The 19,729-nt window shown below is 33.2% G+C and overlaps 1 protein-coding gene across 1 annotated transcript; it reads left to right on the forward strand.

Moving 5' to 3' along the window:
- The first annotated feature begins 1,308 nt into the window (after window positions 1–1,308).
- Window positions 1,309–19,291, forward strand: LOC127838289 (deleted in malignant brain tumors 1 protein-like). The gene is made up of 20 exons (XM_052365932.1): window positions 1,309–1,428; window positions 4,968–5,009; window positions 5,908–5,987; window positions 6,301–6,369; window positions 7,033–7,168; window positions 7,327–7,572; window positions 8,032–8,200; window positions 8,617–8,738; window positions 9,140–9,296; window positions 9,780–9,889; window positions 11,650–11,790; window positions 12,327–12,477; window positions 13,060–13,238; window positions 13,839–13,983; window positions 14,409–14,578; window positions 15,457–15,616; window positions 15,904–16,067; window positions 16,976–17,126; window positions 17,643–17,821; window positions 19,134–19,291. Coding segments are annotated over exons 1-20 (2,580 nt in total). The 5' UTR covers window positions 1,309–1,421; the 3' UTR covers window positions 19,136–19,291.
- Window positions 19,292–19,729: the final 438 nt, after the last annotated feature.

The raw sequence follows: 19,729 nt of genomic DNA on the forward strand, positions 1-19,729 counted from the left end.
TGAGTGATCCGGCAGGACAGAGTGGCAATGTTTGTGCACGTTTGTATAGCATGTTCCTATATGTACATATATCATCATCTTTTTAGTCACACAGTTGCAATAATTTGCCAATGTAGAGCGTTTTTGGGAGATTTGAAAGGACGTTGTCGAGAAGTGTATAGTATTCATGGTTACATACTGTCATTGGTGGCTCGTTGTCCGTTTCATAATCCATTGCGGTTTCCTCGAGATTTGATTGCGTATTATTGATGGGGCATTCTCCGGTAAAATTATTGTAGTTTAACGGGACTTGTTTTAGCTCCGTGAACGATTGTTGCGATAGCGCGTCATAATTATCACAATAATCAGGAAAACATAAAATTAATTAAAAATTTAATATGTCTCGTAAACAATGTCAGGAGCGCCAAATCGCAATCGGCAAGTTGCAAGCTACCTTCTTCATCTCCTGAAGCATTCGATCGTCACGGATGAATGATGTTATCGTTTGCTTGCACAAACTGTAGTCAAATGACCACATGTACAATTTTAAATCAAAATATTTACTCATAACTGAGATATTTAAGTTGGAATAACGCTGCGTTCGAAAAGTCAACAAGTGTATTACAACGCTTTATAATTCCAATTAAATTTCAATTTCATCATTCAAGGTGGGATTTTACACCAGGAAAACATAACATTAATTAGAAAAACAATATGGATCGTATCAATTTTCATGAGTGCTGTGTTGCAAGCCGGTCGGTCATAATTACGTGTAAGTTAATGTGTTTAGTTTTTCACTTATTATTTTACGATGTACGAATTTGAGAATTTAACTTTTTCAGTGAATTTTTTAATTTGTTATGTTTGATATTTTAATGTCGACCAATTGTACATGAAGTATTAGATATGTGCTGAATTAGTCTGAGTCCAAATTGCAACAAAATCGGTTCTAAAATAAGGGAGCTATATTGGTTTGAATACGTGTTGCGTAAGAAAAGTCTCCAAGTGTATGCACCATTTGCTTAGCTAAAAATAGCGACGGCAGATAACCAGATGAACTATATACAGAGATAATGTAGTACTAAACCAATTTGTCAATCGAGAACAATTCTATTAATGGATTTATACAATATTTATAAGTAAACATATCATATGAAATTAAAGCTGAACAGTACATGTATTCCAAAAGTATTTATGCAAGTCCTGCTACATTTTAGCAAACACTATAACATATATTAACTCATGCGTTTGCAATAAGATATATCAAATGTAACATAATGTCAATTAATGCATCACCAACCGTCCGGCAACATAGACGTCTCAATTACAATCTTATCTTGCAGTTGTATGAGAATTGACACATTGTATAAAGACATGATAAAATCGCATGTCGAACACTATTTTTGCTCAGTTGGATTTCGCAAATTGGCTAATTGGCAAATATGAGAGGTATTATTGACGCTCGTTTTGTAGTATACAACCTAAATGTAACAACACGTGTGGACGTAAACGTGCAGTATATGCTAATAGATGAACTAAATAATGTTGATATATATACTTGAATGCATTTAAACTTATAAATATTGAATGTACAGTTACATTGTGCTAATATCATATATAGGAATATTACAATTCTATTATCGGAAGGTGAAGTATTGTTATTATCCGCTACTTTTAAAGACTATTAATCAATTATTTATGCCAAACTTAATAAAACAACATTAAACATGAATATATATGGCATCATCGCATTGGAACGGTCAATGCAAAGTAATGAGAATTTTAAATAGTTTAAAAACATGCTGAAGTAAATAATTCATCCTTAATACTTACAAAACAAAATAAATGTCAATAACCATTCGCAACATAGCATCGCAATAACAAAAAAAAACACGAACATTCCATTTAATTTAAATTTTCTTACTATTTACATGAGCAGTAGAAATACTACAAGTCATGATTAAATGAGTTAAATACAGCTATCAGCCCCTGGGTCAAAAGTTATAGGGGTAAAATGGGGTAAATTGAGGACATTTTCACTCATTTTACTTACAAAATGCGACTCACATGATAATAACTATTGACCCAGGGGTCAGATCAAAATTCCAAAAAGTGCACCGTCGCACATATGCTCATAGCTACAATGTATGTAAGTTTTAAGGTTCTAGTGCGAATAGTGTCCGAGGAGATAGTGGCAGACCAAAATTTCGCTTTAACATAACTTCTTCATTAATTCACCAATTGACTTCAAATTAATACTAAACATCTCTTATGACACCACAGTCTATCTCGACCATCCATGTCCACTTTTCCACCCTAGCGCCATTGATAAAGATAAAGGCAGCTTGGTTCCCGTCCTCTTTCAAATTAATCGAGAGGTTCACGGGTACTTTTTCCCCGTACCCTCAAATTACTTTCGTACCCAAAATTTTTCGTACCCAATTTTTTTTCGTACCCATTTTTTTTCGTACCCAATTTTTTTTCGGACACATTTTTTTCCTATCCCACATTTTTATTCGAACACAATTTTTTTTTCGAACCCAATTTTTTTTCGTACCCAAATTTTGTTTCGTACAAAAAAATTTTCGTACCCAATTTTTTTGTGCACCCAAATTTTTTTTCGTTCCCAAATTTTGTTCTTGCCATTTTTTTCGTACCCAATTTTTTTTCGTACCCAATTTTTGTTTCGTTCCCACATTTTTTGGGCATAATTTTTTCGTACCCAAAATTTGGATACCCAATTTTTTTTCGAACCCAAATTTTCTCCTATCCCACATTTTTATTCGAAAACAATTTTTTTTTCGAACCCAATTTTTTTTCGTACCCAAATTTTGTTTCGTACCAAATTTTTTTCGTACCCAATTTTTTTGTGCACCCAAATTTTTTTTCGTACCCAAATTTTGTTCTTGCCATTTTTTTCGTACCCAATTTTTTTTCGTACCCACATTTTTTGGGCGAAATTTTTTCGTACCCAAAATTTGAGTACCCAAATTTGTGTTCATATCCAATTTTTGTATGACAATACGGGCGATCTCAACTATGCATGGCCCCCCCCCCCCCCATTACCAACCCTGGTGCGCCCAGCCCAAATAGACCACGCCCACCCAACATTGTGTTTTAACATAACTTCTTCATGTATTCACCAACTGACTTCAAATTAACACCGAACATTTCTTATGACAACACGGTCTATCTCGACCATCCATGTCCACTTTCCCACCCCGCAGGGCCATTGATATAGGTAAAGGCAGCTTGGTTCCCGTCCTCTTTCAAATATATCGAGAGGTTAACGGGTAGTACTTCCCCGTACCCCCATTTTTTTTTCGTACACAAATTTTTTTCGTAACCATTTATTTTTGTATTCAAATTTGTTTTCGTACCCACATTTTTGTTCGTACCCAAATTTTTTTCTTACCAAAATTGTTTCGTACCCATATTTTTTTCGTACCGAAATTTTGTTTCGTACCCAATTTTTGTTCGTACTGATTTTTTTTTCGTACCAAAATTCGTTCGTACCCAAAAAAATTTGCGTACTCAAACTTTTTTTCCTACCCAAATTTATTTTTCGTACCCAATTATTTGTTCGTACCCCAATTTTTTTTCGTACCCACATTATTTCGTACCCACATTTTTTGGCATTATTTTTCGTACCCAAAATTGTAGTACCAAAATTTGCTTTCGTACCCAAAATTCCTTATAACAATACGGTCAATCTCAACTATGCATGGCCCCATTACTAAAACTGGTGCGCCCCGCCCACATAGACCATGCCCACCCAAAATTTTGTTTTAACATAACTTCTTCATTTATTCACCAATTGACTTCAAATGAACATGAACATCTCTTATGACAACACGGTCTATCTCGACCATCCATGTTCATATTACCCACCCCAGGGCTGCGCCCACATAGGCCACTTCCACCAAAAATTACCTTTCATCCGTCCTGGCCACTATCTCCTCCTACACTATAAGCACTAGAACCTTGACAATTTAACACATGGCAGCTATGAGCATATGTGCGACAGTGCACTATTTGAAAATTTGATCTGACCCCTGGGTCAAACATGCGGCCGCTGCCGCGCAATTTCTAGTGTTTACACTATTTTGGACACCAGACATATACAAAACAAATCATCGAAATGAAATGCGTAAAATAAACGACGTCATAACTTTTATATATACGCACACTTTACGTATTTCATGTTATCAAAAGTTTAACCGACCATCGCATACTGTCATAACAGTTTTAGAACTCTAAGGATTCAGTCACAAGATTATACAAACGTAGGAAATAATAGAGACTAAGAATTTAAAAAAAAGTCTAACACGCAACGATAATATGGGCTCAATATATAATGCAAAACAATATATCATGCAGTATTGAAAGATAATGCTTACACAAACGGTAATAAAACTCAAAAGATACCGCTGCTACCGACACATTTTGTCAGGAATGTATAAAATTAAAACAACGAACATACTCTGATCTATGAAAACACTCAAAACATGCACATTTCAACATCACATGCCATTTTACGTTTCTGATTTGAACAAAACACGAAGTGGTGGTAACATTGGTCATCGTTGTTTGAAATAAAGATTATTTTTTTTGCAAAGACGAGGAAATCCGGATAAAAACTATTCAGTCTGCTTAATCTTTGTGTAAACGATTCAGTGGTAAAGTTTACAAAACATTTTTTGAAACCAGTATTTCCTTTGGCGTTATAACTTTCGATTAAGAATGTTAACGAAAAAATAATAAAAAATGAAAAAAATAAAATTGTAAAATCATACCAGTAATAAAAAGTGGTTTACATTTCAAACCGTTATTATATCTTTTTATTTATTCACCTCTGTTTTACAATCGTAAAATAAAGGTCATAACCGATGACTCAATTATTTATAAGCTTATCTGAAAATCTTAAATTCAAAAGATGTTTAGGCAAAAGCATGGTACAAGTGAAATTTATTTTATGTCTTTTTCAGTGTTGGCGCCCGCTGTACTTTTTCTGTTTATCGACATAACTGGTAAGATAATACTTTAGCGATTAGTGTGTATTGAAATGCATGGTGAAAAAAGTATAGCGAATAAAAAAAACACAATACAACGTTTAAATTGGATTGATTATAAATTCAAAGTTATTTTCGTAACTTGTATTTCTTACGTACACAAATATTTACATAGAATGCCTATTCTGATTCCCATAATTTGTTCAACAGGTGTGCTTTCAAATGTATGAACATTAAATTTAATAGCATAGCCAATTTCACAACGTCTTAAGTCCGTTGTTACAAGATGAGCTTTATCTCTCTTTTGCTTTTTGTTATGGTGTTTGTATAATACATGTTGTATATAAATGTATACACAATTGTCTGAATCATAAGTGTGTGTTCGCTTATGAAAATAAACATGCTAAGCACTATATTATTCCATTACAACTAATAATATTAAGATGAAACTTGATAGATCTACATAGATCATTCTTTGGTAAGTGTTACACCAAACAATATTTATAAATCATTTAGGGAGTTATTTATCTTAATATTTTCAGTGTTAGTTACCCAATCCCGATAGCAATGTATCGTACAGCTAATAACATGAAAAGTAACACAAGGATTCGGTTTAACTTTGTCATAATGATAAACAACGTCGGCGTACGAAAATCCTAACAGTGTCTTTGGTTTTATGGAGTCATATTCTTCTGTTAATTTTCTTGTGTAAAGCATTAATAAAATGATAGCATTGATTGTAATGAACATTTATATATCGATATCGATCATGGATGTATCTGTTTGTTTAATAGATAACGAAAACTTGTACGTTTACCCAAACTTGGAAAGTAACGAATACACTTTTGAATCAGACCAATACTTAAGAGATATTTCGGCACCTTCCGTGACATATTATTTTAATTGGCTTCCACAGTTGGCTTAGACTGCTTTAGTTGCCAACATGTCAGGGATCCTACACTTTGCCGTTCGAACATCACGTGTTTAGCAAGCCAGGTAAACGTTTGATTTTTTTTGGTTCGTGTTTTGTTTATTTTTTGCCTTTTTCAACAGTATTTCAGGCATATTCATGCGGTCAATTAAACAACTCAGACTTATCCTGGCTAAACTGGTACTAAGTGCATCTAATTATGACATCAACGGGTAATTACCATCACCGAATTAGGAAAGGATTATCGTTGACATGATTTCATGACTTCCTCATAAGTTATTTTTGCCCGACCGGAATCTGGTTTACTTGTAAATCTTTAAATGAACATAATGTAATAAATATTTTTATTTTCTGGTGTATTCACTTTACATCGCCTAGTCTTGCTACCAGCAAAGCAGATCAACGCCATCCGGAATCGTATATGACATGGGCTGTAGGGATGCACAAGTAAGAGCACGTATCAAATATGAACTAAAATTCTGATTAAAGTCTGTGGAAAGCAGTCGTTCAAATAACAAGTATCGTAATATATCAATAATAAACAAAACTAAACATTTTTTCATTTGCATTTCAATGTTATATCAAATCTACACGATTTCATTCACAAAATTTTTCATTTACATAAAATCACCTTATATATTGTGTTGTCTACAGTCTGGAAATATGTGTCGCGTAACCAGACTTCGTCGTCAGTTTCGAATACTGAATGCGCAATTGTAGTCAGTCATTTGAAAACATTACTATTACATATCATGGATTTAGTAACAATATGGATTCAATTTGCAGTCTAAAAGTTGCTTCGTTTGTTGCATAATTAGATTTCGTTCTAAACCGACCGAAAAGTCAATGATATTTATTTTGGATTTAATAGCATACTAAACTAAAGGAATCTATAGTTTTGGTAGTCGTAAAATTTATATCAAATATTACACAATGCATGATTTTGCATTTGATAGATTGTTTTTATACAAAATATTGATAAAAATCGGATGATATAAAATGAATATCAGACCAATGCAAGCTCTTGTTTTGATCGAAGTATCATTAAGAATTAAATAAACAGTTTAATTTATTAACGTGAATTGAAAGATGATTTATTTATTTCTAAAGGTGTGCGCTGCACGTCTTACTGGAAATTTGGTTGGACGATCCGCAGAGAAACGTCAGGATATGATTTGCCATCAGTGCTGTTCAACCACATTTTGTAACACACAGCTGTGTTTAAAACTTAGATCAAACTCATCAAGTAAGAACTCTTAATTTTATAACATTTATTACACGAGTGGGAACCGTAGTACTGATTTAATAATGTATTATTTAAACCATATAGGAAATCAAACTTAACAATCAACAAGCTGAAGCTTAGATTTCATTGACCTAGTTTTGCATTCTTAACTTTGATAGGCAGTGGAAATGACGATGAATTGCTTATAATGGACAACAGCAGTAACCAGGTCATCTTCATGGATATCCGCACACAAAATTTTAAGGCTATCAGTCTGTCGCCAACGTCCGTCAATACTTCAATACAACATTTCGATTACGATCCTGTCTACAGAGACATCTATTGGGCAGACAATGACGAACACAAACTAGTGAGGACATCCGTGGATTCCTTAAGCACGACGGAACTATTAAGATTGTCATATAGTAAGAATACACTTGTGCATGTGATGCTAACTATGGTTTAAGACCTTCGAAAACAAACTCGCTGTTAATTTACTCAACGAAAACTTTCTCATGAACTCTAACCCATGAAACAAAAAAATCATAACTATTCTTGATATGGCTCGTACAATCCATGTTCATAATTTGCAGGCTTTGCTTAGCAATAATGAAACTCCAGACAGAAAAGAAATCTTTCAGGGGAGGAAATCTGTATGATGTTTTTGGAATGTCATTATTCTATGTTGGTATGACAGAAGCTTATTCGAGTCATAATATCTAGGCCAATAATTACCAACACAACATGAAATAAAACATGCGAAATTGTTAAAGATGTCCTGAGTCAAAATCTTGGTATACAAAAGCATTGATGCCGCAAAGCTTAGCTGGTTATATTCATAGCGGAATCTACTTAGCACAAACTGTCTGATGTAACTGTTGTAGCCTCTGTCGTCACAGCAATGGCAATAGATCCGGTATCTCGACTTCTTTTTGTTGGCTCCGATGGAACGGATACTATTGATGTGGTGAGTCTGCCGACATTGAAAAGGTCAACCATTATAGCCACAGATATAAACTATCCAACTGACATAGAGCTGGACATCCGACAGAGGTTTGATCTTGTTTAAAATTACGTAATGCCTTTTGTTATAAACCCGCTTTCACACGGACATGCACATGTTTTGTTGTACAAATATTAAATGAAATGATATGGAAAAAAGAAAAATAGCTTTAATTATTGCACATTTCGTTATACTGTATAATACATTATATTTCAGTTGTGCATGGAAATAATAAGCTAAAATTATAAATTTCATTGTTATACACATTAGTTAAAGGAATTAGGTTTGAACTTATGGTTTAAAAACAAACACTGATACAAGTATCACTAAACTGAATATAAAGTAGGACCGATCTTCGTTGTCGTTGAATATATAGAACACCTTTGATAATATAGAACACCTTTCATATATAATACAGTATGTTGGAAAGTAAATGCCGGCACACAAAACACATTTATAATTGCAGAAAACTGTATTGGAGTGACCGGTATTATAGTAAAATTGAAGTGACAGATTACGATGGAAAAAAGAGGAAGACTGTTTTAGCCGGTCTTTCAAATGTCTATGGACTTGCGTTGGATACAAATAGTAAGACAGCTTTGAAGGTCCATCATAGAAAGACATTTTTGTCAAAATAGTGACATAAAAATTTACGGGCCATGAGCATGAACACCGTTTTTTATCCCTATGAATACACATTCGTTATATAAATTCATGTGTCAATTACTTACAACATACTGAAGCTGCCATATACAATTTTTGCCAGATTTTAGTTCAAGTGTCTGTTTCAAGCATCAGTTTTACGTAAGCTTTTCGAAAGCTTACATACACTTTTGCCCAATGTCATCTATGTTGCTTCTTCTATTTACAACATATACAAAAGCTTTTTATAGTAATGTTTTGGCATAAGTTGTGTCCTTGGAACGATAAAACTCTATGTTGTGTGATTCACAAAAATTATCCAATACCGTAATGTTAAATATTTTCAGACAATTTTATTTACTGGGCCGATGCTAATACCCAAAGAATAGAGAAGGTAAACATTGATGGCTCGCAACGACAGAACGTTACGAAAATAAATGGAACCAACTTTGTGTCGCTGGAGGTGGACAGAAACATGCTTTATTATACTGACAGCAATGCGAAGTAATTCCAACAATTTACAAGAAATTAGCCATATATAACAAGCTATATTAATATTTTAAAAAAAACGAGATTGAGTTTTATAAGTTTGATTAAAAAAAATATAATCTTATTATTTTTAAAGTTAAAATAAAAGTAATGAAATAAGTCATAAAGTGGTATTCACAAACAATAATGATAAAGGATTTTATGTCACACCAGTTGTCTACGTGAGTCATATATTTATTTATACGTAAGTGACAAGTGCACCATTAATTATCATTCATAAGTGTTGTTTATTGGTCTCGACAAAACGTTATAATTCCATGAAAATAAATTTTTAAATGCATGTTTTATCTTTTTTATGCGTCGAAAACAATATTTACAAAATACTGAATACAGTACCAGTTTTAACAAAGAAATACTTAATGAAAATATGTACCAAGCGTTGTTATTAAATATCATGCAAAATAACATTTTAAAAGCGGTTTATTTTGCCAATAACAGGTCTGTCATGGCGGTACCAGTGAGCGGAGGTGCTCCCCATCTCTTCGGAAAGGATGGGATTGGTTCATTGATTGATATTAAAAAGAGTAAGGATATAGCCAGCACATCAGGTAGGCTGTCAATCTAATCTAGTAAATTAAATTCTGTATTTGCATGAAATGACTTTAGGTGCCATTCCGTTGTGTAGAAGCTTATATGGATATAAATACGCGTTCATCCTAAAGGTCATTTCAAGTTCCTAAAGTGTGTCTAAAATAGAAATTTAATATGCAATTGGTGTCAATCCAGAGTTATATAGCAACAGGGATATTCCGTTTCGATTGTACATAGTACTCGTTCTTGTATTTAGTTTTTTAGAGACATGGTACATCATCCATTCTTATAAACACGATTGTGAACAATGTATTCAGTTGAAATCGATTTTTCTTGCTACATGGCTTCGTCAATTTAAATATCCCTAAAAACTGTATTCGTAGGACCCGAAATATATTCTAACTAAAACGTGGTAATCCCTGATCAAGAGCATTTTGCTTAGCTATGTAGATGGCTTACGGGACACTCTATATTATACAATTGTGTGAATGTATTAAGTATACGCTTCAAATTTTAATTAAACTCATTATAAGAATAGCTTACGGTACACTCTACATTATACAATTGTATTAATTTATTAAGTATACGCTTACAATTTTAATTAATTTTATTATACGACTTGAAACAAAATGTGGATAATTTTACACAAGGCACATTTCCTTTGACAGTCTTGGTTAAAACAAATTTCATTTCATGAACACACATGAAAACATGAAAAGAGAAAACAACGTTGGATAACATTTGCGTTAAGTTAATGGATAAGAACGGAAGACATAGAGTATATTTGTTCGATTCGGGTATATCGATTTTAATTCACGAGTAATCATAGAAAACATATTTTTCTATAATCACGATTGAAATAAAATCCATTTTCCACCGAATATAATACATTTTCGTTTTTTTATATCCTTGTTTAACCGTTTATATACATTATTAAAGAGTTAAGCGGGATTATATTGTTTTATAATGACGTCATTTCGTAAAAAAACACGACGTCATTTCATATTAAAACAATGAAAATTATAATTTACACTTTAAATTTTAACTGTTTGGAACAGTAAATTATCAGTTTTAATTCACTTATATTTCTTTATCAAATCGAAAAGCATTAATTAATCAATCTTATAATGATCTCCTCCATTAATAACACTTTGAAAAAATAATGTATATATCAGAGTGGAATGTAAAATTTTTAACGTTTTCAAGTTTAATTAAATTCTGCAAGTTTGTAAATCGAAACGTAATGGGTTTTAGGTTTGAGTAATGGTTGCGCAAATAACAACGGTGGTTGTGACAATATATGCGTTCCTGTGCTTTAGGTTTGAGTAATGGTTGCGCAAATAACAACGGTGGTTGTGACCATATATGCGTTCCTGTGCTTTAGGTTTGAGTAATGGTTGCGCAAATAACAACGGTGGTTGTGACCATATATGCGTTCCTGTGCTTTAGGTTTGAGTAATGGTTGCGCAAATAACAACGGTGGTTGTGACCATATATGCGTTCCTGTGCTTTAGGTTTAAGTAATGGTTGCGCAAATAACAACGGTGGTTGTGACCATATATGCGTTCCTGTGCTTTAGGTTTGAGTAATGGTTGCGCAAATAATAACAACGGTGGTTGTGACCATATATGCGTTCCTGTGCTTTAGGTTTGAGTAATGGTTGCGCAAATTACAACGGTGGTTGTGACCATATATGCGTTCCTGTGCTTTAGGTTTGAGTAATGGTTGCGCAAATAACAACGGTGGTTGTGACCATATAAGCGTTCCTGTGCTTTAGGTTTGAGTAATGGTTGCGCAAATAACAACGGTGGTTGTGACCATATATGCGTTCCTGTGCCGGATACCACCATAATACGATCATGCTTATGTACAGACGGCTACAATCTGTCATCAAATGGCGTGACATGCGTTGGGTTTCGTAAGTACTTCGGACAAAGGCTCTTGAATGATATACAATGCAAGCCGTTTATAGTTAAACAAGAATATATAGGCCCCAAAATACTAATATAATTTAAATATAAAGAATGAAAAGTATGCTTCTTTATAAATTTGCTTATGTCGTAATGATTGATTACACACGTATGACGTCTATTTCTTCATTACTAAAAAGGAAACATTGTTTGTACTTCATAAAAGATAATGTCTGTTGAAATAAGATTGTGTCAAAATATTTCTCACAACTTTGACTATATACTGTTCAACGGTTGTAATTATTGACGTCTATGTTTATGCCGTGCTGTAGGGACTGATTGATCTGTATGCCTATAGAGCTATAATTTCATTAATATTCCATATGTTTATCTGAATGTTCTCACACATATATAGCCATATGTTGTCTAAATTGTTTAATGCGTGACGTCTTGTTTGTTTGTTAATCAAAACATTCAAAGAGTGTTGTTGTTTTTCCATTTATCGAATGTTCTTATTTTAAATATTTTATTTGTTTCATTGTAGCAATGATGGTTCGGCTTGCTGGTTCAGGAATAACATACCAAGGTCGGGTGGAAGTATCGATTGACAACGGAGCGACTTGGGGGACTGTGTGTGACAACTACTTTGACTCTAAAGAAGCAAGTGTTGTTTGCCAATCACTTGGATTGTCCAGGTTTGTGTCTTACAATAATCAGAACTAAGCTCTATTTTTTGACAATCGGCCTGTAAAGGCAATACATTATCACATATATTTTGCACATTTATTTCTAAATTCATCATACTGGTATTGTACTACTACTACTAGTTTTACTACTTCTACTACTACTACTACTACTACTACTATTACTACTACTACTACTACTACTACTACTACTACTACTACTACTACTACTACTACTACTACTACTACTACTACTACTACTACTACTACTACTACTACTACTACTACTACTACTACTACTACTACTACTACTACTACTACTTCTACTACTACTACTACTTCTACTATTACTATATTAATAGTAATAATAATAATAATAATAATAATAATAATAATAATAATAGTAATAATAATAGTAATAATAATAATAATAATAATAATAATAATAATAGTAATAATAGTAATAATAGTAATACTATTACTTTAACTTCTTCTACTACTACTGCTACTACTTAAAATAATGAGTTTCTGCATGTACCATATTGGTAAAATTAATTGCAAAAACTAGATACATATATAAATTTACTTTTTAAGTGTGAACAGTACTGCTACGCTGAATGCGTTCTTTGGTGCTGGTGTGTCCACGCAAGGACAACTAATATATGGTATTAATTGTGGCGGCCACGAAAGTACGTTCGCCGAATGTGGTCATGAAGCATTTGGCAAGCTCAATTGTGGTCACTCAGAGGACGCCGGTGTTATATGTACACGAGGTTTGTGACGTGGTATATTTCCTTTAGTTGTGTGATTGCCAATACAATGTTCCATTTGCAATTTCTAAATTTGCTTTGAATAATCTATCATTAAATTTCTATTGAGATAGTGTATTTTTATTTATCTCATACTTATAGCCACACACTACTCTTATAATTTAAGATATTATTCGTCAGTTTTGTTATTTCCTAAGTTTTCATTTGCAATTTCCAAATTTTCATAATAATTATATTGAAAGAACAGTTCAAATCAACATTCTTTCCAATAATCTATCATGATATTTCTCTAGACATAGTGTATCAATTTCGTTATGAAACAAGGCGTCAACGAAGAACGAAAACCCACTCATACACACAGCGCAATAAAATAACATTATACTCGTGCAAAAAAGAAAATATGTTGTAAAGTCATGAAAGAATCACTTGTAAATATAAATTGTAATATTATTAGTTTATCCATCAACAAACAAGATACTGTTTATCTCATACCTCGTGTATAACATCTTGCAATTAACCTCTCGCTTTTCATTTCGAACGTTTCAACATTCCAAATTGTTATCAATTGACAATTAAGTTTAAAAAAAATGATAATCATTGCAGAGGGCCCGGTAAGACTGGTTAATTCCAATTCCGCTGATCAAGGGAGGGTGGAAGTCTTCATAAATAACGAATGGGGAACGATTTGTGACGACGGATTTGATTGGGTAGAAGCTGGGGTAATTTGTGGAATGCTGGGATATTCAAGGTAGAAAAGATGTTTTTCAAGTCACATAACTTTAAATTTTATATCATTATCCCTAATAGCCTCACATCACTCTTATAATTTGAGTTATTTTGTATTAATTTTTAAGTTAAAATAAACACATGTTTTCAATTATTTATAGTTATACTCATATGAACATCTATCTTGTTTATTCATGCAAAGTAAATAACTCATACAATATGATTGCGTTTCAAGAAAACTTGTTAACCAGCAGATACTAGTGTACTGTCTATTACCACACTGTTTACCTTTTTTTCAACATCACAATCTCGTTAACAAGGTGTTGTTTATACTTCTTGTTTTATTGTAAATATACGTGTGTCATAATATATGTTTCAATACGTAATATTGGGGATAAATACTCACTTTATGCAGTATGTGTATTATGACGATGTCAATTTGTCAAGGAATGGGGCCGTGGCAGTAAGTTTTGGATCAGGGTCAAACTCTCAACCGATCCATTTGGACAATCTTGATTGTGACGGCAATGAGGAGACAATCCTAGAATGCAGGCACAATGTCATTGACAGAACAGACTGCTATCACAAAGAAGACGTGGGAGTTGTTTGCCAATCAGGTACACACAAAACCTAAATTGACTGCGAAAAACGATAATACTTTTTGATTGTTAATTTGTATTGACCTGTGTATATTATAGTTACTTTTATACATTTTATTAAATGTTTGATTAATTTTGTTTCCAATGTTTTAAATGCGTTTTCCTATGCAACGACCAGGGTCTGGGCTTTTATATTTGACATTTGACGAAAGATATTGGTCCTTATCAAAATATGTTCGATGCATGAATATGGAATAAAACGCATTCAACGTCATGTTGCCTCTGTGTCACACTTGAGCTATTGCCATTATAAGATGATCACTGTAACATGTTAGTTCCTGAAGCAGAAGATCCATAGATGTAATACTGTGTACACAAAATGGTTTTGTTTTCCTCACATATAATTATTTAATTTAAATCAAATCATTCCCATAAGATCAAAAGTAAATTGGTTTATATAGACTTATTATGAAAAACATTCTCCTCTAAAAACATTACTATGCAGAGCGGACTAGGGCCATCTTAGCCCTAATGTTGATTTTATAAATCTTCTTAAACATACAAGACCGTGTTTACATGTGCTGTTTTAGAGAAATATATATTAAGGATTATTTAGACAAAAAAATAATTTCCCTTAAACCTAAATATCAGAAGAATGTGAGGCCACATTGGTTTAGCAAATTCTTAATTTTCATTATTTTGAATGGTGGTTCTTTTGCAAAATTCGAGTCACTAAGTTCAGCAATTAATGCACTGATTAAAATTGCATACATTTCATATGTTTACCAAATACCAGTTCATTTTAAAACAATAGCGATAAATCCTGATAAATAAAAAAATTACTTCTTGTAATTTAACTATTTTTAAGTACAACAAATTCAATTAATTCATTTCAGCCTTGCATGCGCAGGTTCGCCTCGTTGGGAATGGATCAACCGAATTGGAAGGCAGAGTCGAGATTTCCCGAGATCACGGGATGTCATGGAGTACTGTATGTGATGACTACTTTGGTAATAATGAAGCCAGGGTGGTATGCAGAATGCTAGGTTTCAGAAGGTAGTAAACAAATGATTCTTTGAAAATAATATGTTGATATGAGGTTTCATGCATTACTCTATGCTACAGACAACATAACTTAAGCATTGATATGTTGGCTCTTATTTTACCTCAGTGCGGCTGTAAGTAAATGGTTGTATTAATTAATTGAATAATAATTAATTCCAATCTTGTAAATAATATTTTTCAAATGCACTTTAAGTTTAATCATTTTACATATTTATCGATATGTATACATTAAAAAAAAACGAAGTAAATCAACGGCACTGTGTTTGAACGAATTTTAGTGACGTTGCTGGTTACTGGACTAGTTCGTATTACGGACCAGGTTCTGCATATTCGTCGATCCTTAATTATGACTGTGCCGGGGATGAAACGTCCCTGTTGAATTGCAAACCGAAAGCCGCGTCCTGTTCGCATTCTGAAGATGCTGGCGTTGTCTGCAACACACGTATGTATTACTGGTATGCCCTCAGTAGGCAGCTAGGTGTTCTGTTATAAATTAATTGGATCAGAACACGAACTTCTCTCCTGACATGATTTCTGGAGTTTTATTGTTTGCTAAAAATAATTTACAATATTATTATATGAACCCCACCCGGTACTTTATAAAGATGGGTAAACTTTGATCGCCATTGACGTCTGTCATCCTGTCAGGCTGTCCATGTTCAATTGCCAACGTCCTAGGTTCGCTGCTAAAATAAATGCTCCGCTTTAAACTTTGATATGCTATAAATATTGATTATCAAATACATTTTGGGTATAATACTTTGTATGAAAGTTCCTCGGGTGATATAATTCGAATACAGCATCAAAGTGTAGTCCACCTCAAATGTTTTATCAAACTATGACCCTGTAATATAAACTTCCCAAGCGTAAAGATCGAAAGGTTAATTTAATAAGTGTTTCGATTTATTAATGTGTGCTGTATTAAAAGATCTGGTAAAGCTTAATAAAATTCGTTTTGTTATGAATAACTGAGCCTGGAGGTGAAATATTAATATAAACATCAATTTGTTGACGTCCACAAAATGTGTTCAAATCGTGCACATAGAGTAAATAGTGGCCAATGAGAAAACTGGTCACGTGCTTGGGGTCACAATGATAAAATAGACATATGTAGCTCAATGTATTAAAAGACATTGCTCTCTGAAACCTCTAGACCGACAGGTTTAATGTTTGCGTTATTCTTAGTAACTATTGTGACAATCTTTGCTAGTACATAAACATTTTCAGTAACTTTATTTACCTCATTTATGTCGTTAATTATGAATCCAAATAGAAACGAATACATCTTTTTACCATATTTAGAACGGATTAAACGCTTATGGTCAACTATTTAAGTAATATTGTTTAAAGGAGAAGTATTGCGCTTGGTTGGTGGAAGTTCGCCTTACGAAGGTCGGGTGGAAATTTCGCTGGATGGTGGCGTAACATGGGGAACCATCTGCAATGACCTATTTGATCCGGCAGATGCAGCGGTTGTCTGCAGTTTTCTCGGTTATCAGAGGTAAATGTTGCTGTAATTTTGTACTTTTCATTTAATTTTGTAAAGCAATTAATCAATTCAGCAAATAAAAATTATAAAAGTTATTTTTAACGCGCGTAACAATACACTTACGTAAGATAATATGCTATCGGTATCATAACACAATTTCATGCCTGTGCGAAATAAAATGAATATGTCATTATATAGCATATTAACGTAAAATAACATGAAGTACTAAAGGTTGATGCATGTAATGATTCTACAGAGAGGCTTCACAATAAAACCGATTTACTTTATGCATACTTGTTTGCTTGCATGTTGGAGTTCCATCGTTTTCAATGAACACGGTGGTATTAATAACGTGATAAACTATATATCTTATTCAAAAATATTCACGCGATAATCTGTTCGCTTTGTAAGGCCAGTCTTTATTTAATTCAAACAAATTGTCTTTCCATTAGCCGTCATTCGACTAGTATTGGAGTTATCATTAAGTAAAATGTGTTCGTATCAACGCATAGTTGCATCACATTCTAGAGTCGGCGCTGTCCCAAAAGCTGATGGCTTCTTTGGTCCAGGCCAGTTGACCCAGGAGATTCTACTCGACGACCTCGATTGCAGAGGCAGCGAGGAATCTCTCATGGATTGCACCCACCCAGCAGTTGGCTACAGCAACTGTAACCACAGCGAAGATGTCGGCGTCATATGTCTTCAATGTATGCCCATAGAGGACCTGAGTATTGCGAGCTCATGGTCAGCTCTTGAAACGCCTTTCGTCTGTTGGTGTTCGGTGTTAGATGGTCAATATTTACCTTGCGAATACCGAACAGGCTATAGTTATTTCCACATGTGTATGAAATTTAATATAATAATTGTCCAAATGATATTTTTAAATAAGGGTATGTGTAACAGATTGTCTATGCTAATTTGAAGAAAAACAAACATGCGTTAGATCACTATATACGTTACTGTGTTAACATTTAACACAGGTTTTTGCATATCAGGACAGGTTCGTTACAGTAGAAAAACCATAATACGTGAAAGTTGTCCTTATATGGCATTTGTACAACTCTGTAAACACTCTCGAAGTCATATTTTATAAAAACGTTTATGCAAATGATGTCTCAGTCTAGTTTAAAAACAGCTTCTGCTAATTTAAGAATTATATATTTTTAAGTCGCCGTTTTCAAGTATGTATTACACATTTAGGCAAAATTAATATGCATGGCCGCAGATGAATACATAAATTATACATAAGAACCTCAGCTGCTCTCATAATTTTCAACAATACACTGAAATAATAACTATGCAAATGTGCTTTTAACGCAGTGGTGAAGCATTTCGCTAATTTAGTTTTCTTCAATGTGCTTCACGTTTTAAATGTCATTATAAAATACGCATAAAATATTTTTCTACTGCTTTATGTTATTTTTCTACTATGTTATAAGACGTTTCACTGTACAATACGGATAGATATATTGTATAGATATCCCGAATTGTACACTTTTAAAGTATATTAAGCTTTTTATTCTATATTCCTTTCTTCAGCATTTTGATTATTTTAATGCTGCAAAAAACAACATAACCTAAACGCTTCCCAGTTAACAGATGCTCTTATTGCATCTATGCTATTTTTAAGACAAGCGCCTGTGTGAATCGATTATTGTACATTCGGATACATTTTCTCGGTAACGGCTTTTCTCGTTAAAAAACAATTGCTTTGTGCACTTGTACTCAACTGTGCAATATGGAAAAAAAACACTTTTTGGATCCGATACCCAAATATATTGGACGGTCATGTGGTACATATGACTAATGGCCATTGGATAAATGCATTGAATATAGAATGCAAATTTCTTTATAGTGGCAAAACAAAATGATATGCTCTCATAGACGACAGTTTTTGAGACCAAATGTTTCTGTGTTGCATCATAAAACATAACACGAGCACACACATAAGTATTTGATAAATGAACTTCATGAGAGTTATATACTAGTTAAAACTTAAAACAACATTTCTTATTGTAGAAACAACAAAACAACCAGACCGCCAACCAGTTTTCCATGACTTACATCAATAGGTGACTGCCACGGCAATTGCATCTGTACGTTAGACAGTGTATTGAAAAGGCAAAATAAATTTTGTATTGATTAAATTACCCGAAATAAATGGAAGCTTACTATTCCTTATGAATTGTTGCTCTTGGTTGGAGTAATTTAACCAAACGTCATTATAAATTAGTGTGCTTGGTTATTTTCTTAAACGAGTGCGGAATGAACTATTCTTGCATGACTGTATTAAATGCATTGTTATAGGCATTTATCCCGCATATGCAGTATTGTTTGCTTATTTATTTCTGTCCACTGGTCAATTTCGCCTAAACACATCTTCAATCTTACAAATTTAATGGCATGTGATTGAATTACTTTTTAATGTTATGAAAACGCATATTTTTGTTACAATTGATGGAAAGGCAATCATCTACTTTTGTTGGTAAATGTAATCAAACGGGTTTAAAGAGAACTACGGATTTTAAATGATAAGCTTTTGCAAAACTAGTTAAACAAACGAACAAACATGTGTTTTCAGTGTATCAAATACTTTTTTAAATGTTTGTATAAAA

The sequence above is a fragment of the Dreissena polymorpha genome, chromosome 7 (genome assembly GCF_020536995.1).
Source record: "Dreissena polymorpha isolate Duluth1 chromosome 7, UMN_Dpol_1.0, whole genome shotgun sequence".
Classification (NCBI taxonomy): domain Eukaryota; kingdom Metazoa; phylum Mollusca; class Bivalvia; order Myida; family Dreissenidae; genus Dreissena; species Dreissena polymorpha.